This window comes from Diplodia corticola (assembly GCF_001883845.1).
Source record: "Diplodia corticola strain CBS 112549 chromosome Unknown scaffold7, whole genome shotgun sequence".
Classification (NCBI taxonomy): Eukaryota; Fungi; Ascomycota; class Dothideomycetes; order Botryosphaeriales; family Botryosphaeriaceae; genus Diplodia; species Diplodia corticola.
This window is the reverse complement of record NW_017971486.1, coordinates 474617-499658: the sequence shown is the minus strand read 5'-3', so window position 1 is coordinate 499658 and position 25042 is coordinate 474617. Positions and strand designations below refer to the sequence as shown.

Below are 25042 nucleotides of genomic sequence, written 5' to 3'. Positions count from 1 at the left end.
TGCGCTAGTGTAGGGCTGACATCTGTCCCATGCCGTCGGTGAACTTAAAAGCTCGTGAGGTGTCACAAGAGGCACGAAACAGCTGCCAGATCGGAAATCTTGTACCACGCTCTGCCCTACCTATGCACACACGCCGCCAACCACGTCCCGCCTCATATCCTCCAGCTTCTTCCTCTGCTTCCCCTCGCTGTCGAAATTGGCCTCATCCAACCACCGCTTCAACGCCTCTCCGGCACCTCCCTTTCCATCCCTTCCGAACCAATCCTCCTCTATCATTGAAAACCACACCGTATCTCTCCTTCGCCCCTTCGCAACCATGTGGGCTCTGAACCGCCCCTCCCACGTGAAGCCCAATCGCACCGCCGCCCGCTTGCTCGCCTCGTTCAGGTCATTCGTCTTCCACTCCAGCCGCCGGTAGCGCAGGTCCTCGAAGACGTACCGCGCGAGCAGATACACGGCTTCCGTCGCCGCCGCCGTGCGCTGCAGCGGGGGCGAGAACATGACGTGTCCGATCTCCGCGACGCCATTGCCGGCGTCGATGCGCATGATGGCGATCCAGCCGAGGACTTGGCCTTTGACGAGGACAGAGAAGAAGAGCGGGTCCTTGGAGGCGCATTTGGACGCGAAGACGGCACGGTAGGTGTCCTGGCCGCCAGAGGAGGCCGGGATGGGCCCGTCTGGCATGTAGTCGAAGAGCCAGGCCTTGTCGGGGCCGCTGATCAAGGGAAGTAGCGCGTCGAGGTCGGAGGGAGCGAGGGGCCGGAGCGTGACGTGTTCGCCGTGAAAGTGTTTGTGTTCTGGGGTGAGAGCGGGACGGGGCTCGACAGCGGGGCCGAGAGGCCTGTTGTCTTGCTGGGATTGGGCCATGTTCTGTGTTCTGCAGCAAGATGAGTTGAATCTGTGCATGTGCGGGCTTTGAGTGGGGTGGTGTTGACAACAATGATTCATACCTTTTATGTGTCCGAGCGAGTGCAGGGATGATTGGCGCCATGACGCTAAACTACATTTAGGCCTAGCCGTCCATCACGAACAAACGTCAGTCTTTCAGTTGGTAGTCACAATCCGTAAGCACAAGGTTCTGTATCGCAAAAGAAATTCATGACTGCTTGTAGCTCTCTTCTGACCGAAAGCCATTTCTACATGCATCAGCATTCGAAATTACAGTCAACCCCCCATTCGTTGGTATCCTTTGACGAGTTTTTCCAGGTGCTTTCAGGCTGCCCTTGAGTTGGTGCTTATTTTCCGTAAGCCGTATCGACCACAGCTTAACCTCCTCATGCAACCTTCCAGCATACTCGGCCAGCCTCTCATCGCCCACTAGATTCCTCTCTTGTGGAAGTGCCTCGCCCTCTTGGAAGAAGGGAGATGGCCGCGGGAGCCGGCTGGGCTGCTCAGAGTCTTCTTGGGCTTGGCCTTCTGAACGGCTTCTTCACTAATCTCGGGAATGTTGGGGGATCTAGAGCGCTTGTGCTTGGCGTCCCTAGCTACTCCGGCTGTCTTTGCTTGTCTAAGCTGTGGCGTGTTAGTCACAACAGGGTAGCTGGTGTTGTTGGTCACGACAGGGTAGCTGGTGCTGTTGGTCACGACAGGGTAGCCGGTGTTGTTGTCCTTGGGGCTCTCCTGCTGCTTGGCTTCGGACACGTTTGCAGCATCTTGCTCTGACAGGAGACGACGTTCGATCTCAGCCACCACATGCGGGAGACGTCCCGTCTTCCTTATGTTGGCGTACATTGAATTAGCCCTGCCCCAATCCGTGGAAGTGACCTTCAGAGAAGCGTTAGGATTGCCCATGGTCCGCGTCTTGATTGCCTTCGGGACGCAGTGCTCCTTCATGACGAGACGTGCGCGGGGGTACGTGGTCGCAAACCGAGCCATGAGACGGAGAAGCTTGTAATCCCAGGCCAGAGCACTGGAGTGCGGGATGGCGCTCGGCTGGAGCCATGACTTGACATGGTCGCCCCAGGCGCTGGAAAGGCCGTCAATGCGATCAAAGGCTGGCGTGAGATTGGTGAGCAAAGTCTCGGCATCCCAGGCGAGCTGGTCTGCGAGCTGCTCCGAGGGCATCCACGGGCCGAAGGTTATGGAATCACGACCGATGACCTCGACAACCTTCTTCTGGAGCTGTTCGATAACGAAGTCGCGGTCTTCGTCAGTGTGGGTGCGACTGGCCAGAGCGGTTATGGCGACGAGAAGACGGCGCGGCCACTCTTCTAGGTCCTTGTAGAGATGACTGCTCTGAGACGGCAGCCATTTAAGCTTGTCGTCGCCCCACTTACCACTGAGCGTGGCGACGAGGTCTTCGGTCGGAGGTTGCTAGCCGGGGGATCAGTAGAACCTGACTGCTGCAAAGTTATTGCGAGTTTGTAGACGGGGACACGATCGAAGACTTACATCGGGCGAGGTGTTCATGGTGAACAATCTGCGGCGCGATAGTCAGACCCCGACTCTCGAGTGGATGGTGGTGAGGAGAGTTGAGATGGGTGGGTGGCCGAAGGGTATTTATGAGTCGGCCGGCTGTGGGAGTTTCGGGTTTTCGGTAGCGCCGGTCGCCGGTGGACCCTGAGAGTGCGCTGGAAGGGTCCTCTGGATGATTCCATGGGCTTCCACGGTTCCATCTGTTGACTGCATCTCAACACAAATCGACAGTCCCGAGCCGCGATGCGTGCAAAGCATCCTCCGATGGGAAGATGACAGCAATGTCTCGAATTGCAACATTTCATATCGCCGCATTGTGTAAGTGTCACGGTAGCCTCGGCGCGTGAAGTATTGATTGCGCGCATGCTCTGTGGGATCCCTCCAACATAGCCCTTCCTCTCAAGCCTACTTGGCGCATGCTGCAATCCGCGTGTTATTCTTCACGCTCAAGCGGAGCCATCGCCGACACTGTAGCCATGCACGAAATGGTGGTTTTCGGCTGGCTGGCTGATGCAGTGCGATGAAGTGTTGCTGCAGGTCAAACCTTCCCGATCGAGTAAAGCGGAAAGCGGGGATCCTTTGCGCAACACCAGAAGGCACGCTCCTCTGTTCCCCACACCTGTATTCTATCGCACGCCTACACCAAGGACATTCGGCATAGTAACGATCATGGGGGCTCTCAAACCGAACAGGCTAGCGGCCGAAGACCCAGAGGCCGGAGGTACTCAGCGACGTTGTCGAATTAGCGTCGCCGGGATGATGCCGTGAACTGCGTCATCAAGGGAGCCAACGTACCTGCCTGCTTTTTCCCCCACCCACACAACAAATCTCCAAAATCCTTCGATAGTCTACTACGGCTTACATCGCCATCCACACGAAGCCAGGTCTTCCAGCTTCTTCTCCCCAAGTTCAGGCCGCCGCGCGCCTCCTCTTTGTCCCAGTGTGCCGCCGCGCCAGCCGCTCCGCCCGAACATCTCTGTCCCACCACCCTTCTTTCTCCCCCGCAGAGAAGGCCAGGCTCAAGATCGCCGCAGCCATGGCGTGGTCTCAGCTGGAACCGACAGCACCGCACTTGACCTACATCGTGCTGTCCTCCTTCCTCATCGCCTACGCTCTCTTCTCGCTCTTCATCCGCAACCGCCTGCACCTGTCGGAGCCGCCGCTGGCCACCGTCTTCGGCATCATCTTCGGGCCGCACGGTGCCCGGGTCCTGCATCCGCAGCAGTGGGGCATGGACGACCTCCACATGCAGGAGCTGACGCGCCTGATCCTCGGCATCCAGGTCTTCTCCACCGGCATCGAGCTGCCGCCGGGCTACTTCAGCCTGGGCCCGCGCGGCAACTGGCAGAGCGTGCTCGTGCTGATCGGGCCCGTCATGGTGTTTGGGTGGCTCGTCTGCGCCGCGCTGATCTGGGCCCTGCTCGGCGTCGACTTCGCCGTCGCCCTCGTCATCTCCGCGTGCATGACGCCGACCGACCCGGTGCTGGCCGCCTCTGTGCTGGCCAACTCGCAGTTCTCGACCCGCGTGCCCAAGCGCCTGCGCCGACTGCTGTCGGCCGAGAGCGGCTGCAACGACGGCGCCTCCTTCCCGTTCCTGTACGTCGGCCTCTTCGCCCTGACGAGCGCCACTTCCGGCGAGGCCGTCAAGCAGTGGTTCCTCATCACGCTGCTGTGGCAGTGCGCCTTCGGCGTGGTGCTGGGCGTCACCCTGGGCTTCGCCGCCAACCGCGTGCTCCGCTTCGTGCACGCCCGCGACTTCATCGGCCGCGCCTCGTACCTCGTCTTCTACCTGCTCGCCGCCGTCTTCTGCACCGGCGTGGCCGCCACTCTGGGCACCGACGACTTCCTGCTCGCCTTCAGCGCCGGCGTCGGCTTCAACCACGACGGCTGGTTCCGCCGCGAGATCGCCCAGACGCGGCTCCCGCACATCATTGACCTGATCCTCAACAGCACCATGTTCGTCCTCTTCGGCGCCAGCATCCCGTGGTCGCAGTTCTCGTCGTCCTGGTCCGCCCTGCCCTCGGGCACCTCCTCCGCCGTCTCGCTCGGCCCCGGCCGCCTCCTCGCCCTCCTCGCCTGCATCCTCCTGCTGCGCCGCATCCCCGCCGTGCTCGCCGCGAAGCCGCTAATCCCAGACCTGCAGACGTACCGCGAGGCCCTCTTCGCCGGCCACTTCGGCCCCATCGGCGTGGGCGCCCTCTTCCTCGCGCTCGAGGCCCGCGCCCAGCTCGAGACGGGCACTTCGCAGCCCCTGCCCTACCCCCCGGCCGACGGTGACGCCGCCGGCCTGTCGCCCCAGCGCCGGCTCGCAACCCTCGTCGTGTGGCCCGTCGTGTGCTTCATCGTGCTCGGCTCGACCATGGTGCACGGCTGCAGCACGCTCGCCATCAGCGTGGGCAGCCACTTCTCGCGCAAGGAGGGCGAGCGCGCGCCGCTGATTGGGGCCGAGACGGACGGGTTCGGCGCGATGGTGTATGATGAGGATGAGGTCGAGGAGGAAGAGTGGGAGGAGGAGAATGAGGAGAATGAGGTGGAGAATGGGGTCGAGGACTGAGGACTGAGGGCGTCCGTTTACTTGTTTGGAGGATGTGTCCTTATTTCCTTTTATCCTTTTTTGTCTTTTTGTCTTTTGGTATTGCGCTGCTAGCTCTGCTGCTGGCGCTGCGTTGTTCTAGCGTGGTTGACTTACGTCACCGCTACCGTATCACGCTCGCTGGGGGTTGGGGCGGCTTGACGCTGGATGCCACTCGCTGTTATCAATTGTGCACTCGTTGTTTTTCAGAGACGCACCACAGAAACTATCTGAGACATGCTACGCATGTCCCCGCATTCGCACCCCCTCGTTTGTTATCCTTTGTCTATGTCCGCGTCTGTTGAATGCCACGTTTGTTGCCGGTGCCCAACAGGATCGCCTCAATACAATGGAAGCATGGCATTATTCCGGAAGAATTTGCGATTGGAGGAGTAAGAGGACTAATGGCCAGCCGTTGGCGCCCAAGGTAGCACGTGAGAGTCGTCAAGAAGGCAAAGTGGGGTGGCACGTTCCCGGATGACGGTTTTGCCTATGGAAACGCGCCGTACAATAACGTCGGACGACGTGGACCAGGCTGACAGCGAACGAGCGCGGACGAACGCTGGGGGGGAGTCGGGTGGCATACACGGAGAGAAGTTCGGCGCGGGCCAACTCAAATGTTCACGAATCCATGTACGGTACTGGTCTCACCTGTTTTCAAGCTTCTCGAAGTAAGTTCATCTTACCTTCTACCCGCCGTGTCCCACTTGGTGTTAGCTTATGTTTTGTGAAGGTCCAGCTTTCTGGCCGGCAGTTGACAGCATAGAGCTCAGTAGCCGATCCCATGATCACGAGAGCCACGGTCGTCCTTTTTGGTGTCCCAACATTACACCTTACACAACGAAAGAGGCTGGCTCGTGGAGAGGTGCAAGCATGGACGCGTCATGGCAGGCGGCGAATACAGGGCGTGCTATCATCGCTCTTCACGGATCGTCCTCCCTTGCTTACGGGACGGTCCGCGTGGGTAGCCTCAGCTGCAGCCTCATCTTGTTCCACTATTCTTTCACTGGCCGGATGCTCTGCTGTCCCGTGGCTTGGTAGACCAACTACCCGGTTAAACCTCAGCATTGGCCGGCTCCCGACAACGCACGCGCCATTCTCAGATGTCCCATGATGAACCAGATCAGCAGTACAAGGCACTTCGTCAAGCAATCCAGCACGCCTTTGTCCACGTGGGTCATCTGGGCGATGCATCGGCTCGCCCCAGCAAACATAAGAAACCTCTTCCGTGTCCCTCTCCTTCGACATCCTCCCACACACGTCCAGAATCTTCGCGTCTTGACGGCCCCGTTCAAACACACTTTCTGACTCCTAATCACTTCAAATCAAGGTCCGATCCATTCAAGGGTCCGGTCCAGTCAAAAGTGCGGTCCAGTGAGAATACACACACGCGTAATCATTCTACTTTTGGCTACCCCAACCTACCTACCACTATGTCTGCACCGGCTATAAGGTCCTCCTCAGCTCCTCCAGCACTCACTTCTCCATCAACTCACCCGACAGTCATGGATGTGATGCGCCTCGAGAACATCCTCAACGCCGTAGACGACCGGGAAGGTAAGCCGCTATTACTGGACGTATATGGACGTCGCTCAGACCTTGCAGCCCAAGCTGCGCGCCAGGATGCTGCCGAAACTCTCCTACAGCTTGGCTTGTCTCTTGACAGTAAGTAAATAAGCTACCCATCCCCCATTTCCCATCGACTCGCACTGACGACCTTGCCAGCTCCCATGAAGACTTGGTCACCGGCTCAGCGCGCAAGAGCTTGCCGTCCCCTTCCTCCCAACGACTCCATCATGCCTTCCCCACCCCATCGCATCACGGATTTGTCAGCCGTGACTGCGGAATCTGGCGACAGCTCTTCCGAGTTCACTCTCTCTCCGTCGACGGCCGTCGACGACGCACCGCCCTCCTCGGTCACTAACACCACCGACCACGACGACGACGAACCCGACCTCTTCCTCCCTCCCACCGACGACGACGACGACAACGACCATGACCACGGTGCGTCTCCCCCTCCCTCCCTTTCTCCCCCCCCCCTCTCCCACATATAACCCGCGACAGCAACAACAACAAAACAAAACAAAACAAAACAAACCAAACCACCTCACTAACTCCCCCCGCCCCTTCCCCCCACAGAAACCGCCGGCGACCCCACCAACCGCGAATTCAACTGCTGGGCGGTCCCGCACTCGAGGTGCATGACGGGGCAATACACGCTGCCGCTCTCGCGCAAGATGGTGTCGGACTACTTCGGGCGCAACAAGGCGGGCACGCGGCGGGTGCAGCCGCGCCGCTGGATCCGCGCCTGCCGCAAGCACTACCAGCGCCAGTCGTACCAGGACTCGTGGCGCTGGCACAAGGGGCGCGTCGTCATCCGGCAGCTGCAGCTCATCGCCGCGCAACAGCAGCCGCCGCTGACGTTCCGCGTCGCGCTGAAGAGCAGCGAGGAGAAGAGGCTGGAGAGGTACAAGGGCGGGCTGGTGGATGCGGGCAGGCTGTTCGATCGCCATCGTGAGGAGGTAACGCGCTTGGATGAGGAGAAGCCCGATCAGGCGCCGTTGGCGGTGCTGCAGGACATCAAGGAGTTTGTGAGGCAGCGCGGCGGCGAGGCGGCGTGCTTGGGCGCCGCCGACTGCGAGGAGTTGGTGGGGCGCGCCATCGATTGGGTCAAGGGCAAGAAGTGTCTCCGCTTGCCGCTGTTTGAGATGATGCCCCTTTTTGCGGACGAGGAGGGCGCGGAAAAGGAGAAGAAGACGAAGAAGAAGAAGACGAAGGCGACACCGGCGGCAGGGAAGAAGCGTAAGGCTGGTTCTGCTGGAGCTGGAAGCGCTGCGAAGCGTGTGATGGCTTGAGATGCAGGCTTCCTGGTTTGTTGACGTCAATCTTGCTGGTCACCTAGCGTGGGATGGTATGCTGTCTTTTAGGGTCTTTTACAACCTTCTTTGGCGTTTTACGGGCGGTCGATTGCATATGGTTTCAGAAAGGCTGACGGGTGGCTCTTCGAGTTCGCCGCCTTTCTTTATTTTTGCTTTGCCGCACATGTGGCGCGGCATGCTGGAGTATGTTTGGTTACAGATTGTCATGTTCTACTGTATTACTAGTATGATGAAAATTTTCTCATAGATATTATAGCAACCGGTGGAGAGTTCACTAATTCCATAAACCTAAAATTTACTTTTTCTTAGCTGCATATCTTTCGACCTAGGAGCGGATTGGTCTGGAAGGCATCGATATCCAATAGACTGCAAAAGTGCTTATTCCTCTATTGCAGTCAAATCTATGCCACCACCAAAAGATTCTGCTCATCGTGGTTATTCTAAAACCCGCGGAGATTGTCCGCATGGCGATGAATTAAAGGCACAGCTAAGCAAGTGAACCAAGCCAACGTGGGTGCTCTACACTATGAACGCCCTCACACGCAGCCTCGACACAGCTAGCAAGACTGCCAAAACAGAAGCGTCTCCCCGTGAGCCCCGGCCCATAATGAGCGTACTTGGCAGAGTTGGTCATGATGGTCTTCGCCGGACGGGGGACAATGGGCTCTCGAATCATGCACCAGCACGTATCCGTCACGAACTGCACGCCAAACGCCTCCAGCTCCGCCACCAGGCCGGCTTGGGTGGCCAGCCCGTGGGTGCTGCGGCCACACGTCACGATGACAGCAACTCTCCCGTCCTTCCGCCGGCCGCGACAGAGCGCCGCGAGCTTCCTGATCTCGGAGAGCGAGAAGTGCGGGTTCCCCAACGACACCAGGTCGATCGGTCGACGGGCGTTTCGGTCCGCGCTGTTCAACGTGTCCCAAGCGCATGCGAGATCCTTCATGTCCAAGTCGACGACGGGGACGTCATTACCCTCGCCGCCAACCGCATCCTCCAGCGTCGCCGCCTCGGGAGTCACGCCGACCATGTGAAACATGGGCGCGCTCGACAAGGTGGCGAACGCGGCGCCGAAGGCTTTCAAATCGTCAGTGGAGGGCGGTAGGTGCCCATCCTCCGCAAGGCCGAGGATGACGGGGATGCGGTTTGCCGCGACGCCTCCCACGCAGTATCCCAGGGCAGGGTAAAACGAGTCGTCCACGTGAAGAAGAGCATTTGGGAGTCTGATACAGACCGTAGCTAGGCGATTGGACTCGACGTGCGGCCCGGCGCAGGGCGCGCGGCCCGTCAGCGCGACGGCGAGGTCGAGGAAGTCTGGGTACTTCATGGTGCGGGCGCCAAGCACGCTGTTGGCGTAGACGACGGCGTTGGACTCGGCCCAGGCCACCTGCTCGCCGCGCCGTGGAGCAGTTCCCAAGTTGTACGGCGCGCATGTGAAGGTCGGCGCAGCGCCCATGTCCGTGTAGGCGGCAGCGAGGCGCTCAGATGGCTCGCCCAGCGCGACTGCATCGACGCCGTGCTCGTGCCGCCACCGCCGCTGGTCGACAGAGATGGAGTTGAGCGTGGTTGGCACCACTACCCTCCCGCCGGCGTCGCGCAGTCTCGAGGCAAAGGCGAGAGAGGCGGGTCCGGTGTAGACGCAGCCATCAATGTGGACTTGTGTCACGTCGAGAAGCTCTGAGGCGCCTTGCAGAGCGGCCATGCGCACGATGATGCGCATGGCTGTGCGCGCGGCTGGGCCGCGGGAGCCGGAAAGGAAGGCGTGGTCGGCGGGAGAGAGACTGACGATGCTAGCGAATGATGCCCGCTTGGCCGCAGTGTCGTCCGCATGCCACCCCTCAGCCCGAGTCGAACTGTGATCCGTGACAGAGACGCGGTTGTCATGGATATAGAGGTGGCGAGCGCTCAGAAGCTCCCGAAAGTGCTTCGAGCCCAAAGTAACCACGGGAATGGACTTGGCGAAAAGCTCGTCGGCAACGACGACACCGAGGGTCAAGATGTCTTCCCTTCGCTCGAACAAGACAGCGCTGGGGCCGGTGCCATTGAGGAGCAGCTCCAGCATGACACCGCTGCCGGAGCACGATCCCCTGCCGCCAGGGATGACCAGGACTTTGTCCTTGAGGCAGCTCCCACTCAACGGATGATGGCGGTCAATGACCTCGCCAGTCAGCGGATCGACACCGCCCCAAAAGCTTAATTCTTTATGGCTGGCGAGCACCTCGCCTGAGGCGCTGCCCGAGACATAGGCAGTGCCGTGGACGGTAAACTCCTTCGGTTGGGGTGCGTCCTCTGCTGCAACGTCGCCCATTGCGTTTGTTGGTTATGAGAATGAATCAATATGAGCGGCGTGTAGATAGAGGATGTAACGCAGGATGGGGAGATACGATGGTGAGAAAATGGCACCACCATGGGTTCGGCCTACGTCGCGGCGACATGTAACGGTGCCTGCGCTTGAGATAAGCAGAGCCCGGGTAGAGAAGGGCCAGTGCCTGGCCCGATGTCCCGGGAAAAGGGAAGGATTGCGCCATGGACCGGGAACGCGTGCCGTCGAGATAGGGCTGAAGTCGGTGGTACTGGATGCGACCCGCGGGCGGTGTCATCGCGAAGACCTGCCGGTCGCGTCGTCGTGGCGTTAGTAGTCCGTAATTCTGCGCGGTTTGCGCCAAGATAAGCCAGGGCGGCAGCCAATGGGGAAGGGGCCGTCGCACTCGTTTGTTACCCCGCGGGGTGACCCATGAAAAAATTACAAAACGAAAGCACAGGCTGCTGGTCGACTTGCCTATCGGCCTCTGGTCCACCCGCTAGCTCCAAGCCCGCTCCCATGCGGCCCTTTTCTGATGTCCTGGCACCCAATCACCATCCACGCCTGCGGCGAACCCCGCGTCACCATAAGCCGCGCTGCACTGAGGTACCAGCCTAACGGGGTGCGCCTCAGCCTGGATTCTGCCCTTGACTCCAAGCCGCACTTCGCCGCATGCATATAATATTCGACTCGCCGCCGCCTATACTAATGCTCAATTCCCCGTCTCACCGTCTTCTCCCTCCTCCCTCCCCGCCCTTCCTCCTGCCTCAGCCGCCGCCATGGAAAAGGAGTACAAGGAAGCCTACGGCGCCACCGAGCCCGCCGACGTCGAGTCCCGGGCTGTGGGCGAGACCTTTCCCCGCGACATCGACTTCTCTCGCATGAACCATGAGGGCACCGCCAACCTGATCTCCGAGCATAATCAGCTGGAGCGTGGTCTCAAGAGCCGGCACATTCAGTTCCTTGCTCTGGGTGGCGCGTACGTCATCCCGAATCTCCACCCCGTCCTTGTGCAACATCACTGACACTTTTGCAGCATTGGCACTGGTCTCTTCGTCGGCTCCGGCAGCATCCTGTCCACCGTCGGCCCCGCCCCGCTCTTCATGGGATATCTGTCAATGATGATCGTCGTCTGGAACATCATGAACAATTTGGGGGAGCTCGCAACATACCTGCCGCTCAAGGGCATCTCCATCCCCTACTTCATTGAGCGCTTTGTGGACCCTAGTCTCGCATTCGCAACGGGCTATAATTATTGGTACGCTTACGCCATGCTCGTGGGCGCCGAGGCATCTGCGGGAGCAATTCTGCTCGACTACTGGAAGACGCCGGTGCCCCCCGCGGTTTGGATTGCCATCATCCTGGCCATCATATTAGCCCTCAACATCTTCGCCGTGGAGATCTTCGGCGAGGCCGAGTTCTGGTTTGCCAGCATCAAGCTCATCACCATCCTGGGCCTGATCTTGTGCAGCTTGGTTATCATCTTGGGTGGCGCCCCCGCCGAGGGTCGTATTGGCTTCACGTACTGGAAGAATCCGGGTGCCATCAAGCCGTATCTGGTCGACGGCAATACTGGCAGATTCCTAGCCTACTGGTCCGGCTTCGTGCGCGCCGGCTTCGCCTTCATCACCTCGCCCGAGCTGATCGCACTCGCCGCGGGTGAGACGGTTGCCCCCCGGCGCAACATCCCCAAGGCGGCCCGCCGCTTCGTGTGGCGTCTGGCCATCTTCTACGGCCTGGGCTCGCTGATGATCGGCGCCATCGTCCCGTCGGACGACGACCGTCTGCTCAGCGCCGAGTCGAACGCCAGCGCGTCCCCATGGGTCATTGGCATCCAGCGCGCGGGCATCGGCGGCCTCAACCACGTCATCAACGTGGCCATCCTGAGCTCGGCCTGGTCCGCCGGCAACGCCTTCCTCTATTCGGGCAGCCGTATCCTCTACTCGCTGGCGCTCAACAAGCAGGCGCCTGCCATGTTCACCAAGACGACGAGGCGCGGGGTGCCCTACGCGGCGGTGCTCGCGACCTGGTCGATCGGGCTGCTCTCGTTCCTGACGGTGGGGAGCAACACGGGCGAGGTCTTCACGTGGTTCATGAACATCTGCACCATCTCGGGGCTGATCGCGTGGATCGTCGTCATGATCGCGTACCTGCGGTTCCGCAAGGCGATGATCTACCACAAGATGATGGACCGGCTGCCGTTCAAGACGCCTCTGCAGCCCTACTTCACCTACTTCATCCTCTTCCTGCTGACGCTGCTCACCCTCACCAACGGCTTCCAAGTCTTCTTCCCCGGCCACTGGAGCGTCCAGGACTTCCTCGCGGCGTACATCACCCTGCCCATCTTCCTAGCTCTGTACATCGGCCACAAGATCTGGTTCCGCACTCCGCTGGCGCGCAAGATTGAGGATGTGGATGTTATTACTGGGGTGTCCGAGATGGAGGACTTGGCGGCCCTGGACGAGCCGCCGGTGGCGAAGAACGTGTGGCAGAAGATTTGGTTCTGGTTGGCTTAAGCGTTGTGCCTCTAGAATACGGATAGATATGACTGTACAGATTTTGTAGATGTGCGATGACTGAATAAACGAGTTTCATTTTGGTACCATATTCTTTTTCTCTGAAATGCGGGTGCTGCGATCCACAATCCGTTGTTCGCAGCATTTTTGGTACAAGACCCTGAGGGGGTCCGTTAACGCAGTGAATTCAACTGCCGTGCCTCCATCTAAAATCCTAATAATATACTAACAGCCTGATGTCAACACCTATCAACCAACCTTGGTAAAACGAAAAAAAAAAAAAAGGCCAGAAACCATCCAGAAGGACCTAAAAAAAATTCTCGCCAAGCTCGTCGGGTTGTCCAGCCGGCCGAACCGCCACCGTCCCGTCGATCAGCCTAGCACAACCGCCGCTCCGCTCCGCTCCGTACCAGCCACTTGCTGATTAACAGCTGTTTTATCCGAGACCCCAGCAAGCCCTCGGTTTACCGCGGTTCAAGTCTTAGCATGGGTGCGACTCAGGTCCGGAAATCGGAGTGGCTTGAGGCGTTATGCCGGTTTTGGGGGGGTTGCTTGCCCTTTGCGGTGCAGAGTGCGGGAGGCTCGGCGGGAAGGGTGCTTGCTGGGTTGTTAAGCTCTGCTGCCGCTCCGCTGCTTGCCGAGCACCATGCTGCACTGCTAGCGCCGCTGCTGCTGCGCGGTAACCGCGTATCCAAAGAGTGGCCGATGGGAACCGTCAACACGGGAGGAGATAGGATCGCGTTGACTTGAGTTTGGGGGCCGCGGGGAGACGGCGCGCGAGCTAGCAGAGTTTCTGGTGCGTGGGAGAGGGAGAAAGGGTGCGCTGACTCCGACATGTCAACGTACTTTGTCTGAAAAAAATTAAACCCCTTGCTTCCACTTCATGGCTACCTATTAAGCTCAAGTCCGATTTGAAACGACTAAAAAATAGGTTAATAACTTACAAATTAGGAAAGACCAAAGCATGCACCGGAACATTTCACGTAGCATCAGAGCAAGATGCTGCATAACGCTTGGCGTACTATGGTGAAGAATAAATACACATCACGGAAGCCATACCCAAAAAAAAGACACTAAGTTAATGCCTCCGGCATGCCGGTAGCTGCGGGGAGTAGGTATAATCCACGTGTTACTGTGTAACATACCGCCAGCATCCCTTGCAGACACAAACGCACCAAGAGATCCGGCCTCTCGGCATTTTCAACTCCAAGCAGCCCAAAGGATCAGAAAGACGCCGGGTCTCTCACGAACCTATCCATCTCCACAACCCAACTGGCTGACTCAATGGCGAGGCCCCGGACCACGGACATTCCCGACATTCAATCACTGCGCATCATGACCTCGAGACCAATAAATCCATTACCCCAGACCAAGTGAGACCAAACTATTACATAACTCTTTCTCCAGCTCCCTCGTATGTACCTATGCACTGGCCCGACTTTTTCCCAGTCTCCACTGTATAACGCCACCCCATCGGCGAATCCCACGCCCCACCCACCCAGTCACACTTCTCAGATACCACCCCGGAGTGCATCTCCTGACCGCTCCTGAAATCCGTGTCTCTCGGTCCGGCATTGATAGGCTGCGCAATGCGCCACATGCAGTTGCTAAAAGTCCACGGGCGGCTGTCTGGCTCGCGGCTTGGAGAAGTGATTGGGCCAGATCTTCTGCAAAACGCCTGAGGCTCAGGGAACCTCGACTATCATTACGGTGTGGTACTCAGCAACAGCAATGATCTGCGGGTAGTTCACTGTGGGTCAGGGTATGTCGGAATCAGCCGAGCTGCGCTTGTCAAGGAGCCGGAGGAACAGAAGTATCATTGCGTGATCCACTTCGCTTCTTTCGCACGTACCATAGCCTATCTCTGCACTGTGGATCCCACCAGATTGGAAGCGCGGCATCTATCAAGTGCTACGTGACAAAATGACCCTATCAACCATACTCGCCGGTTGCTTGCTTGGCGTTGACTGGCCTGCGACCCACACCCAGGCGCTCGGCAGCTCTCACCGATCCAGAAGTCTGTGTCAGACAGATTTTCTGGTCACAGATGAGAGCTTAAGGCGGTCACATGGCTAGAAACCTTTACTCACTAAGGGTCTACCATGCGGAAGTGGCGCAGGAACCACTATAGTACCTGTTGCCCACGTAGTACGTACCACAAGGCGTATTAGTAGAAATTGCGCCAGGAGGTCGAGAACAGCTAAGAGATGGTGACATAAGCTAGGCTTCAATTGGCGCAGCCATAAGATGGGAATGCAGCCAAGTTTACCATGTGGGTAGGTGGTTGTGACAATGTGCCATCAAGAGGCGCTTATATACACGGCCCCGACGCCCATTTAAATGTCGTACGGACGTACAAGTCCGTTTATACGGTATATGGTTCCATCAGGAGTGTTACGATTTTTTTGACCTCCTTCATTGACTTCAAGGTCAATACTTGTAGGGCTGTCCGGAAGGCAATGGGCGACTTCTATTTTTTTCAACCGTCCCGCAACCCGCTCGAGAGCGCCACGGATAAAAAGAGGATAAAGGACGCACGAAGGATAAACCACACCTCAAGCACGTAGGAGCCGTGACAGTGTCGAGACCGCCGCAACCCTGACGAAAGTCGCGCGAGAGCACGTCGGCGCAAACATGACAACCAAGTGGTGAGAGGGGTCAGTCCAGACTCTCCCTCCCTTTTTTTCCACCTCCTCCACCTGTAGCGGCGGGCATGCTAGATCGCGCCCAAAAAAAAAAAGGCAAAAAAAAAAAAATGCCACTGCACGCAACCGGCCGACGAACCACCCCGCGGCCGGCCCGCCTTTGCAGCACTAAGTAACGCTCTAGCCGGCCGCCTCTCCCCCGCCGCGCCTTTCTCTCCGCATAGGTTATGCCCGGCCTCGGCACCAGATTGCAGCGCCCCACCTGCCGTTCTCCGCGTCCCGCTCAGTCGCGGCTTATGCGTCAGTGCGTCCGGGTTGCGGGTGCGAGGTCGGCACTGACCTGTCTTGTAAGCTGTTGGATGTGGGCGCGGCACTTATCTGCTCGGCTTCGACTATGACGAGGCGGCGGTTCGCGTCTCCTGATCCGTTGAGGCGAATGATTTGCGATCTACCGATTGGGAGGGTTGGCTCTTTTCTCCGCGATCCTTTTTTGGCGTAGGGTTCGATCAGAGCCACGCTAGCTGGAGTACTCCACGGAAGCTTGCATGATGCTAAGAGCTAAGCTACTTACTACACCGCGCGCGTAAGGGGAGAATTGGCTGTCACTAAGCCATGTAAGATTGGTGGGTTTGGAGGTTCGGCCGCATGCTCGAAGATGCTTGGAAAGCAGTAGAATGCATCAAGGGAAACAGGAGCATTTTACAAAAATGAAAGGCTATTTGCCGGTGGCCTTATCAATGCTTTAAGGTTTATTGACTTGTGGAGTATATCCTTGTACTGCCTGTATTATCAGCATCACAGTTCATATCGGCACAGATAGCATCGTGAATTGTCTTCAAGGAATTCAAGATTCTATAAAACTTGATAGCGAAGAAGAAGTTCATTAGTGACATAATGGAAATAATTGCTAAGCAAGTTTTCTGGGCTCATGTCAAGACTGACGGTCTGGAAATGTTCTGATTCTCTGAAGTTAAGTAATCGAGATACGGATCACTATTTGTACCCCTCCGTACCAACTGCTGGCCTTCCTCTTCAGCACCGGTTCCTACTTCTTGGAATGGGTGTCCTGCTCCTCAAGCTTATACTCTCCTTCTCGAATATCAGGATCTCATCCTGAGCTTTTCCGTACTCCACACAGGTGGCCTTTTGATGTCAACTCCTTATTACTCAGCACTCTTCTCCCGTCCATAGTTCATCGCGACTAGATCAATGATCCCAGCTGTGACGAGGCCGTCTTTCCTGTTCAACTGATTGATAGTATCCTGCATCTTTCCAACGAGGAAGCGCCTCCACCTGCCTTCGGCATGTTTCTTCGCAAGGAGAGAAAGCGAATAAAGAATGCCTGTGTCCCAGCATAGAGGCTCCCGAGGGAACTGCATGGTAGAATCAGAGGGGAGCCACAAGTTGTGGGACGGGCCCCAACTGGCTCTGAGCTCATTGATAGCCCTCAGCTTGGGCCTAAGAATCCTGAAGACATACCTAACGTCGTCTGTATCAAGCAAGGCCCTGCTGGGATCCCTACGTTGACGGGATCTGAGACGAGCGAGGAAGGTGTCGCGGATGGCGTTACAGTGCCTAGGGAGTGTCATTGTAGAGAGCTTCCACAACCAGTACAGGACTTGTACCGGCCATTCCTCGGGTGTTTCCAAGTGCTGTATGCTTCTTTCTGGTAGCCAGTCTCTCAGCTCGACAGGCCTCGTGTTCCAGTTCTTCTTGATCCCGTCGGCGTGATAACAGACCTCAGCCACATTGACGTCAGCGACACTCATTTCAATAGGAGCTCCAGCGTATCGAGTGTAAAAAGCAGATGGGATGTGAACGTTGAGCATGGGGTCCTTCGACTCGGGGCCATTACGGCTAGCTACAGCAGCAAGAGCCTGAAGCAGCTGTGCATCCCAGGTAAGTGGCGAACCGGAAGGTGCGAACCGAGGCCAAGGACCACATCCATAAATGGCCATGATCTCGTCGTATGCGGCAAATTTTAACTCCAGTCTCCTATAGACCGCCGCCAAGCCGAACTCGTAGTCTATCTGATGTCGTCTGCTGGTTTGCGGATATTGCTCCAACATATTGTCAGACATGATATCATGCAGCTCAGTACAAGAAAGATTACGGGTAGCAAGGTTCCAGAGTCGAGAGATGATCAGGGGATCCCATTTTTCAGGGGTTGTGAACCTATTAGGAAAACCGTCGGGAACCCAAGACTTGGAGTCATCACCAAAGATTTTCTTTAGTTCTTGTATCTGCTTTTCAGTTGATGGGACCTGCACCCGTTCGTCAGTGGCTGTTGCTCACTTCCTCGCTGACCTGTATGAGATGGTTGTCTACCAAATGGTGGCAAAACTAGTTGAAGAGGTACTGACCTTGTCGTGAACAGGCATGGTCGTCGGTTGTCTCAAGGGTTGAACACAAGTGACAGCTAAGAGAGTGGTGGCGTATAGCTATGTCGTCAGGGTGATGCTAAAAGGTTTTAGTGTGACTTGGTCCACGGAGGTTGGTATGGGGGTGTAGATGTAGTGGAATGGTCCAAGAGTGAAGATAAAGTTGGTCTTACGGAGAATCCGCAGCAGTGAATGCTGGCTCGGAGGCATAGTCACGGGACTAGGAGAAAGGTCCTGCCCCCGCTTCGGTCAACCCGCATTCTCTAGACTCTCCGTATGCCAAGGCAACAACTTCATAAGAGGGCAGATGGGTATGATACCTGGAAGGATGAGTTCTCATGGATCAAACTTCACCAAAGCGAGCCGGGACGTAGCCAGGCGGGAAAAAAAGGAAGATAAATGCTGTAACAACGAACCAGATGACTGAAGGATGAAAGGCTCAACCTCTAGTGACACCTGGATTAAGGCCGTCCCTCCGCACGCCTCGTGTCGGCAACTTCAATGGACCAACTACAGTAGAATAAGTCACTTGAAAATCCCGGTGCTGACGAAAGTTCCGATCGATGAAAAATATTATTTTATCCTTCACTCAATTCATGATGACAAGATGAGAGAGTGTATGTGTAGAATTGACTCGCCGCTTTGTCGCTACTCACCGTTGCTGCTGAATGCTGGATGTCTCTGGGCAGCTAGTGACGACGCTTTTCGAATGCTAGAAGGTAGCCGCAAGCGCAAGCAAGCCGAAAGACCTACTGGCAGCGTGCCTTCCCACCTTCCCTGCCGCGTGTACCCGTCTACCTACCATACTACAGCGTCTTTCGATCATGACGCCATTCCAGCCCTCCGACCCTCTGCCTGACCCTCCACCCAACCCCCCCACCTGATTATCTAACCGACAGTAGCATCTACTGCAGGCGTGCCGCTGCCGCCGCTGTCTAGCCTCCTACCTTGAAGCGGGGTATACGAGAAGCCCCGCCGGGCCCGACACGCTAACACCCAGTCAGCGGAAGAAGCACAAGGCCAAGGCCCGGAAGCCGATTGAAGTACCTCGTGCGGACCTGCGATAGTCATGCCGACTGTGGCCTGCGTGAGCGCCATGGCTTCGTTCGTGCTGTCGCCGAGAACCTCCTCGTAGCCTTTCGCCCTCCTTTCTACCTGACATTTTGATCCAAACGAAGGCGTCGGCGGCGAGGAGCACCGCGAAGAAGTTGTAGATGGCCGCCCATGCAAAGTTGAACCGCAGGCACCCAATCGCGCGTCTCGACGCATCTAGCGCGATGAGCAGCCGGGTAAGGTCGGGCGGCACGAGGATGATGTCCGCCGTGCTCTTCGCCACGCCCATCCCCCCAAAGCTCAGGGCGCTCGCACAAGGCCCATCAACAGGCGAGACAAGGCGGCGTATGTAGCGTCGCTCAAAAAGGTGGACCCGCACATCATCGTGCTCTTAGGCTCGCGGTTCCACCCGCGTTTGCAGGACTGGGGAAAATCGTGAGCATTTTGCTCGTTGAGCAGGCTGAGCGCTCCACTGAGCACATGACACTGACCCGAAAGTACTGTGCTCCGGCTGAAAGGGCGATCGGTATCCCGTTCCGAGGCGCAATAAGCGTTCTGGCCCAAAACTGTGTACCGTTCAAATCTCCAAATCAACGTGAGAGGACACGGAACTTGGTACGAAAACCCGGGTGCCGCTGGACAGAGCATGTGAGCCAGTAGTTCCACTTTCGTTCTCTGTTTGCGGAGAAACGATGCCAACCAAATGCGCCGTTCATGCACAGATGATCGCAGCGTATAGCATAGTAACAGGATAAAGGCAGCCTGAGTGATTCAACGAAGAGTGACAATCACCTCCAGCACGCTTGTTTTTCGTATTCTCGTCTCCGGGAGCTCCTCCTCTTCATCGTCATCGGCCGGTTTCTTGCGTTTCGCACTCGGTTTCTCGACGATATCATCTATGGCATCAACAGTACCAGTGCGTAGAGTGACGCGACAATCCTCCTGTTGCTGGAAGAACAAGGCCAGTTCGGTCGCCTTTTCGATGGCCTTGCCCGTCGCCTTGATTGTCACTCCCTCCTGAGGGCCTTCCTTGTCGATAGAAGCCTTGGCAGCAGCAAGGATGGGATCTCCGCGCTGTCGGTGCTTCTTTTGGGAAAGGGCACTCTGAGTGGCGCGCTTGTCGGCTTCCTTGAGTAGGCTTCGCACGCGCTTGACAGCTGATATGAAAGGCGTTTTAGTGCCGACGTAGACGATCTTGGGCGAATCGCTGCTTTTGTAGGGCGAGGGGATGGGCGGGTGCATCAGTGGGCGCTTCTGGACGTCGGCATCTGTCTTGAATTAGCATCATCGTTGGGACAGAGGGAGGCGGATGCGCACGAGCTGGAAGGCGCGGCAGCTTTAGCGGCACGGAGGCGCCACGGGATTCAGACGTTGCACTAGCCATGGTGTTGTTGAGCGTGGTGTTTGGGAGATATCAACGCAGTTGCGGCGGATGCGAATGGGCGGCGAGGTGTGACGCGGGTGGACGCGACTGATGAAATTTTCGCACGGGCCATCATTTCCAACGCGCTGTGACGACACCGCATTCTTCATGCCCGGCTACGAACACCGCCCAACTTCCATCAACAATGCGTCTAGGCCACCTCCATCTCTCCCGGCCGCAGAGGATATGGCCCTATCAGCGGGTCGCGGCCCTTCAAGACCAGGCCGTGGCGAGATATCTGGCCGCGAAAGCACGGCCTGATCTATCTCCGCCCAACCCTACCATCATTACTGCCGAATTCAGCCCTGTCTACACCTGCGGCCGCAGAGAAGTCGGCACCGTCGATGCCAAACAGCAGGAATTCCTCCGTGCAAATGGCGAGGCCGACTTTGTCGAGGCCCTGCGCGGAGGCCAAACCACTTTCCACGGTCCTGGCCAGCTGGTTGCCTACCCCATCATCGACCTGAGAAGGCATCGTATCACCCCGCGCGACTATGTTTGCCTGCTCGAAAAGACTGTCATTCAAACCTGTGCTGCCTACGGTATCAAAGCCATGACCACAGAGCACACGGGCGTATGGACTACCCCGGAAAAGAAGATATGTGCTCTCGGCCTGCACATGCGACGGAACATTACCAGCCACGGCATTGGCCTTAATGTTAACACCGACCTCAAATGGTTTGACAGGATTGTCGCTTGTGGTCTTGAAGGCAAAAGGACTACTAGCTTCGAGGCCGAGGGCGTTGTGGGGAAGACAGTCGAGGAAGTCGCCAAGTTGTTTGCCCAAAATTTCTCTGAAAGGCTTCAGGCCGCTGGAGTTGACGAGATGAACAGCGAAGAGGACTATTTACAATATTTAGATGCCAAATAGAACACCTTTGTTTTTCAGCTTCCCGTGCTACCGAGGTGTTGGTGCTTCGATTGCTACAAAAGCACTTTGACCTTTCGTGTCACGTTCCCGATGGGCACTAAGGCAAAGTGAAAGATGTAATTTGGGATATTCACCAGTGACTTTTACAGATGGACGATAATTCGCTTACTCGGCCCTGTTGGCTGTGCCATCGATAATGCCCATCTTCATTCTAACGAAGTAAAAACACTGTACGGGAAAGAGGAGCGGACACTCAAACCAAGGAACATGTGAATAAATGAAAGCTTCACGATGCGAACACCCTAATCCCCCAAACTTCATACTTACATATTGCCTCGAGTGCAAGCGCCAGGCACTACTCATGTCTGAGCCGCATTTCATACAGTAGTCTGCTGCTGCAACGTTGCCACCAGCGCCGGTGGCATATCCGCGGTCCCATCGTCGGGCACTGCCGGCGTGGTGATGCCGCCCTGCCACGACCCGCCCTCCTTCGACCATTCCACATGACCGCTCGAAGTCGTCCGCAGAATGGTTGCCGAGAAGTTCGTCAGCTTCGGGCAGCTCTCCTCCAATTTGCGCATGTCGTCCGCCGACGGGAAGGTGTGGTCCAGGGCTTTGCGGCGAGGGTTCATCACCTGCAAGAATGCCCATGCCAGTCAGTAATCAAATCTTTGGGGACGGGAAAATTACAGCTAAGCTGCTTCAAGGGAAACTCACGGCCATTGAGAACTCCAGCGTCGGATTACCCACGATCTCGACGCGCTCCATCTCTGGGCAATGCCTGAGCGCTTCCAGCAAGCGATTTTTGCACATCTCGGTGGGCTCGATCTCCAGCGTCACGCTGATCATCAGCAAACCGGTATGCTTCTGGAGAACAGTCTCCAGATCGTCGACGGTGAAAGTGTACAGCGTCGTGTTCAGCGCGCGCAGCCCGGTCGGGGCTGTCTTCTCGTCCGTCAGCGTGTAGACGAGGTGGTTCGCGTGGCTCTTGTGGAAGGCCATGACGCCCTCGGGCTTCTGCTGCATCTCGCCCTCCTCGTTCACGTTTGTCGGATCCTCTGGGTCGTCCGTGTTGTCGGGCGCGGCGACGTTGAAGCTGCACATGACGAGGCTCGGATTGACAAACGCCGGTAGCTCCTCCGCGGGTATGCGGCGGAGGAAGTCCTCATCCTCGTGGCGGAAGGTGTAGTTGAACTGCAGGAACATGAGCCGCTGGTCTGGGGTCCGCGCCGTCAGCTTCTCGCCGACAGTCTGGAAGAATTTGGGGCGCGCGAAGACGTCGAGCAGCTGGATGGCGCGCAGTTCGTGTAGCTTGTCGAAGAAGGCAACGGCATCCTCCTGTGCCTCGGCGGTGATGCCGCATAGCAGCTGGCTGTAGGCGTCAAAGCTGCGCACTTGTGGGAGCGCATCCGCCAGCGCCGACAGGAAGCCTGCCGGGTAGCCCAGCGAGAAGAGTTCCAGTGTCAGGCTCTGGACACCTTGCGGCAGCTTTGGAATGGGCGCGAAGCTCTCCAGTTGCTTGGGATACTCGTCGATTTTAATGTCCGACGTCAGCGTCAGGGCTTTGAGCTCCTGCGCCTCGGGCGGGAATTCGGGAATGGCGAAGGCCGGGAGCGGTATCTGCGCGCCCTGGGCCTGCGCGGGGTCCACAGGATCCTGAGAGCCTGATTGGGGGTCGAGCTCAGCCATCTTGCTGGTAAGGTGAGCACCAACTGTAGGATGCGATTTCTTGCGCGTGGTGTGAAAACAATTGAGAGAAAGGGCAGAGGGTGACGGCAGACGGTGGAGGGGACGTCATGGTTTTTAAGAAGCGCGCGGAAGGCAGGCGTGGCGAGCTTGTTTGAGGCCGTCAGTATTGGGCAGGATGTGCGGGGGAAGCATCATGACGACCGGGCTGAGGCGGATGCTGGTGCGGAGAGGCTCGTCTGATGGTTCACGCGCTAGCTCTGGAGGGGCCATGCGGCGGGGACCCTGCAAGTGGGATGCGGGGAAAGCTCTTGCAAGAAGCTACCATGACTCGGCCCTCGCGCGCCGCTTGCGTACCTGGTCCGCTCTGGTGGCCTACATGAGCTTGCTGCAGCAACAGTGCTAGGGATCGGTCGGAAACCAAGGAGTAGTTCGGGACTCTATCCCGATGACCGGGGTTGCGGTGGTGACCTCGCGCCAGCTGGATGTCCGTACAGGGTCTGCCCGTTTGGGGTACTCGCATGAGGCTAATGGCGCGACCCTTGGAACATGTGCGGTGGGATATCTTTACATTTCAAAGCTCTACGTAGAAGCTTCTGTGCCAACTTTTTGCTGACCTGCAAGCCATCAACCGAAAATGCGCCCAGAGCAATGCAGGCCAATCCGGAAAACGCCAAACTCCTTACCGTTTGGGGCCTGACCTGACCCGCTCACCCCATCAGTGGAGTAGCTCGTCCTTCCCGAGCAGCTTCGACATGGGGTCATCCGCGGATTGCTTTTTCCGTCTGTACTCCTCCATCTCTTCCTCTGTAACCGTGTCCGTCATTTCTGCCAGGGTCCTCTTCTTGGACTTGGCATCCTCCTTCGCCTTTTCGTCCTTATCAACAGCGTTCGGCACGTGTTCTTCAAGCGTTTCCTCCTGCTTCCATGCGATCTCCCTTGGGACTTCGTCCACGTCTGCGCCGGTCCTGCGACGCTCTGCCTCCTCGAAAGCCCGCTTGCCCGCCTCGCCGGTACAGTAACTGTTCTTAACTGTCGAGTGACAACATGCGTATCCCCATTGAAAGTTTGACCACCAACTGCCCCAGACAGACATATGGTTGTTGATAAAAACATCCTCCGGGTATTTGGATTTGGCCTTGACCTTTGGTAGGCCTTTGATCCGTCCCTTTTCGTCGTACTCGACGAACTTCTCATTCTCGAGAACGGCCGCACTCTTCATGGGAGCGTCTTGCAAGTGCTCCGAACCACCATACTTCGCCAACAACTCCTTCCTCTTTGCTGCACGCTTGGCTTCTGATTCTTCCTGCTCCTTTTTCCTCAAGAACTCGCCAGATGTAGGGTTGGCCTGCAGATGAAGCTGGTTTCTGTCACCTCGCTGTTGTGACTCCCAAGCAAGCTTTTGAGCCCTCTCAAACTCTGCTGCATCGCCGGAAGCTTTCATAAAGCCCTCCTCCGCTACCAGTGCTGCAGTCTTGTCCGCAGTCGCACCACTGTCAACCATGGACCTCGTCTTGGGGTCGTATTTGGCCGAGTCCAGGTCGAGATTGAGCAGATACTTGGCCGTGTCTTCGCGAATACGCAGGTTCCGGGTAGACGTTGGCTGTTTCCGGCCCATGTCGGCTTCAGCTTCATATTTGGCACCCTCTTCTTCGGCATCCTCGTCCTCGTCGCCGTCGTTCTTGTCTTCGCCCTTCATCTTGCGCCTGATTTCCTCCAGCTCGTTGTATTCCTCGATAACAGCATCGTACTCGGACGGGTCGTAGCCGTTCCAACGGTCTCGCTTAGCGTCCCAGCCTAGCTTGACATCTTGCACAACCTCGTCGGCCTCGATGTTCTTGCCGGTCCATCTTGCGCCAGCTTTGCGCGGGCGGCTCAGGCAGTCCTTGGCTTTGTGGGTCATGGCGCCACAGTTTTCGCAGGCGCCCTTGCGGAACTTTGTAGCGGCGGGGCCCGACTTCTTGCCGCGGTCGTACCATTTTGACTGGCTGGTATCGAGAGCGGACTTCTGAAGACGCTGATGCTCGAGGTAATCATTGTTGGAAGCGGCCGAGGCGTCCTCTGTGTCGTCGGTGATATAGAAGGGCTTCTTGGCGATGAAGCTGGGGATGTACTCGTTGCGCTCCTTGTTGGCAGCCTCAGGCTTGCGGGGCTGTCCGGGGGGCATGGTGGGCGAGCGGCGGCCGACGGAATGACAGGCGTGCGGTGGTGAAGGTGCGGCGAGCGGAGGTTGAAGGGCGCGGACGGGCGCAATGCGACGGCGACAGGCCGCGGTCCGTTGTTGCCTGACTCGCGTGGG

General features: G+C 57.4%; 11 protein-coding genes across 11 annotated transcripts; 4 read left to right on the top strand and 7 right to left on the bottom strand.

Moving 5' to 3' along the window:
* Positions 1–120: 120 nt before the first annotated feature.
* Positions 121–867, bottom strand: BKCO1_7000161 (gnat family acetyltransferase; the record flags this gene model as incomplete). Its single annotated transcript, XM_020278609.1, has 1 exon — positions 121–867. One exon carries the CDS (start codon positions 865–867, stop codon positions 121–123), a length of 747 nt encoding a protein of 248 aa, XP_020133567.1.
* Positions 868–1317: 450 nt separating this feature from the next.
* Positions 1318–2409, bottom strand: BKCO1_7000160 (uncharacterized protein; the record flags this gene model as incomplete). Its single annotated transcript, XM_020278608.1, has 2 exons — positions 1318–2313; positions 2392–2409. 2 exons carry the CDS (start codon positions 2407–2409, stop codon positions 1318–1320), a joined length of 1014 nt encoding a protein of 337 aa, XP_020133568.1.
* Positions 2410–3451: 1042 nt separating this feature from the next.
* BKCO1_7000159 (sodium hydrogen exchanger) lies at positions 3452–4969 on the top strand (the record flags this gene model as incomplete). Its single annotated transcript, XM_020278606.1, has 1 exon — positions 3452–4969. One exon carries the CDS (start codon positions 3452–3454, stop codon positions 4967–4969), a length of 1518 nt encoding a protein of 505 aa, XP_020133538.1.
* Positions 4970–6492: 1523 nt separating this feature from the next.
* On the top strand, positions 6493–7842 carry BKCO1_7000158 (putative pathogenicity factor; the record flags this gene model as incomplete). Its single annotated transcript, XM_020278605.1, has 3 exons — positions 6493–6652; positions 6713–6991; positions 7127–7842. 3 exons carry the CDS (start codon positions 6493–6495, stop codon positions 7840–7842), a joined length of 1155 nt encoding a protein of 384 aa, XP_020133674.1.
* A 511-nt stretch (positions 7843–8353) lies between these two features.
* Positions 8354–10174, bottom strand: BKCO1_7000157 (uncharacterized protein; the record flags this gene model as incomplete). The annotated part of the gene is made up of 1 exon (XM_020278604.1): positions 8354–10174. The coding sequence occupies one exon, from the start codon at positions 10172–10174 to the stop codon at positions 8354–8356; it is 1821 nt and encodes a 606-aa protein (XP_020133537.1).
* Positions 10175–10947: 773 nt separating this feature from the next.
* Positions 10948–12684, top strand: BKCO1_7000156 (proline-specific permease; the record flags this gene model as incomplete). The annotated part of the gene is made up of 2 exons (XM_020278603.1): positions 10948–11147; positions 11205–12684. The coding sequence occupies 2 exons, from the start codon at positions 10948–10950 to the stop codon at positions 12682–12684; spliced, it is 1680 nt and encodes a 559-aa protein (XP_020133636.1).
* Positions 12685–16492: 3808 nt separating this feature from the next.
* Positions 16493–17710, bottom strand: BKCO1_7000155 (uncharacterized protein; the record flags this gene model as incomplete). The annotated part of the gene is made up of 2 exons (XM_020278602.1): positions 16493–17593; positions 17693–17710. 2 exons carry the CDS (start codon positions 17708–17710, stop codon positions 16493–16495), a joined length of 1119 nt encoding a protein of 372 aa, XP_020133686.1.
* A 1824-nt stretch (positions 17711–19534) lies between these two features.
* Positions 19535–20147, bottom strand: BKCO1_7000154 (ribonuclease p mrp subunit pop7 protein; the record flags this gene model as incomplete). The annotated part of the gene is made up of 2 exons (XM_020278601.1): positions 19535–20031; positions 20081–20147. The coding sequence occupies 2 exons, from the start codon at positions 20145–20147 to the stop codon at positions 19535–19537; spliced, it is 564 nt and encodes a 187-aa protein (XP_020133685.1).
* Positions 20148–20331: 184 nt separating this feature from the next.
* BKCO1_7000153 (lipoate-protein ligase) lies at positions 20332–21057 on the top strand (the record flags this gene model as incomplete). Its single annotated transcript, XM_020278600.1, has 1 exon — positions 20332–21057. One exon carries the CDS (start codon positions 20332–20334, stop codon positions 21055–21057), a length of 726 nt encoding a protein of 241 aa, XP_020133682.1.
* A 377-nt stretch (positions 21058–21434) lies between these two features.
* BKCO1_7000152 (uncharacterized protein) lies at positions 21435–22746 on the bottom strand (the record flags this gene model as incomplete). Its single annotated transcript, XM_020278599.1, has 2 exons — positions 21435–21692; positions 21775–22746. 2 exons carry the CDS (start codon positions 22744–22746, stop codon positions 21435–21437), a joined length of 1230 nt encoding a protein of 409 aa, XP_020133681.1.
* A 715-nt stretch (positions 22747–23461) lies between these two features.
* Positions 23462–24910, bottom strand: BKCO1_7000151 (pre-mrna-splicing factor slu7; the record flags this gene model as incomplete). The annotated part of the gene is made up of 1 exon (XM_020278598.1): positions 23462–24910. One exon carries the CDS (start codon positions 24908–24910, stop codon positions 23462–23464), a length of 1449 nt encoding a protein of 482 aa, XP_020133684.1.
* Between the last annotated feature and the right edge of the window lie 132 nt (positions 24911–25042).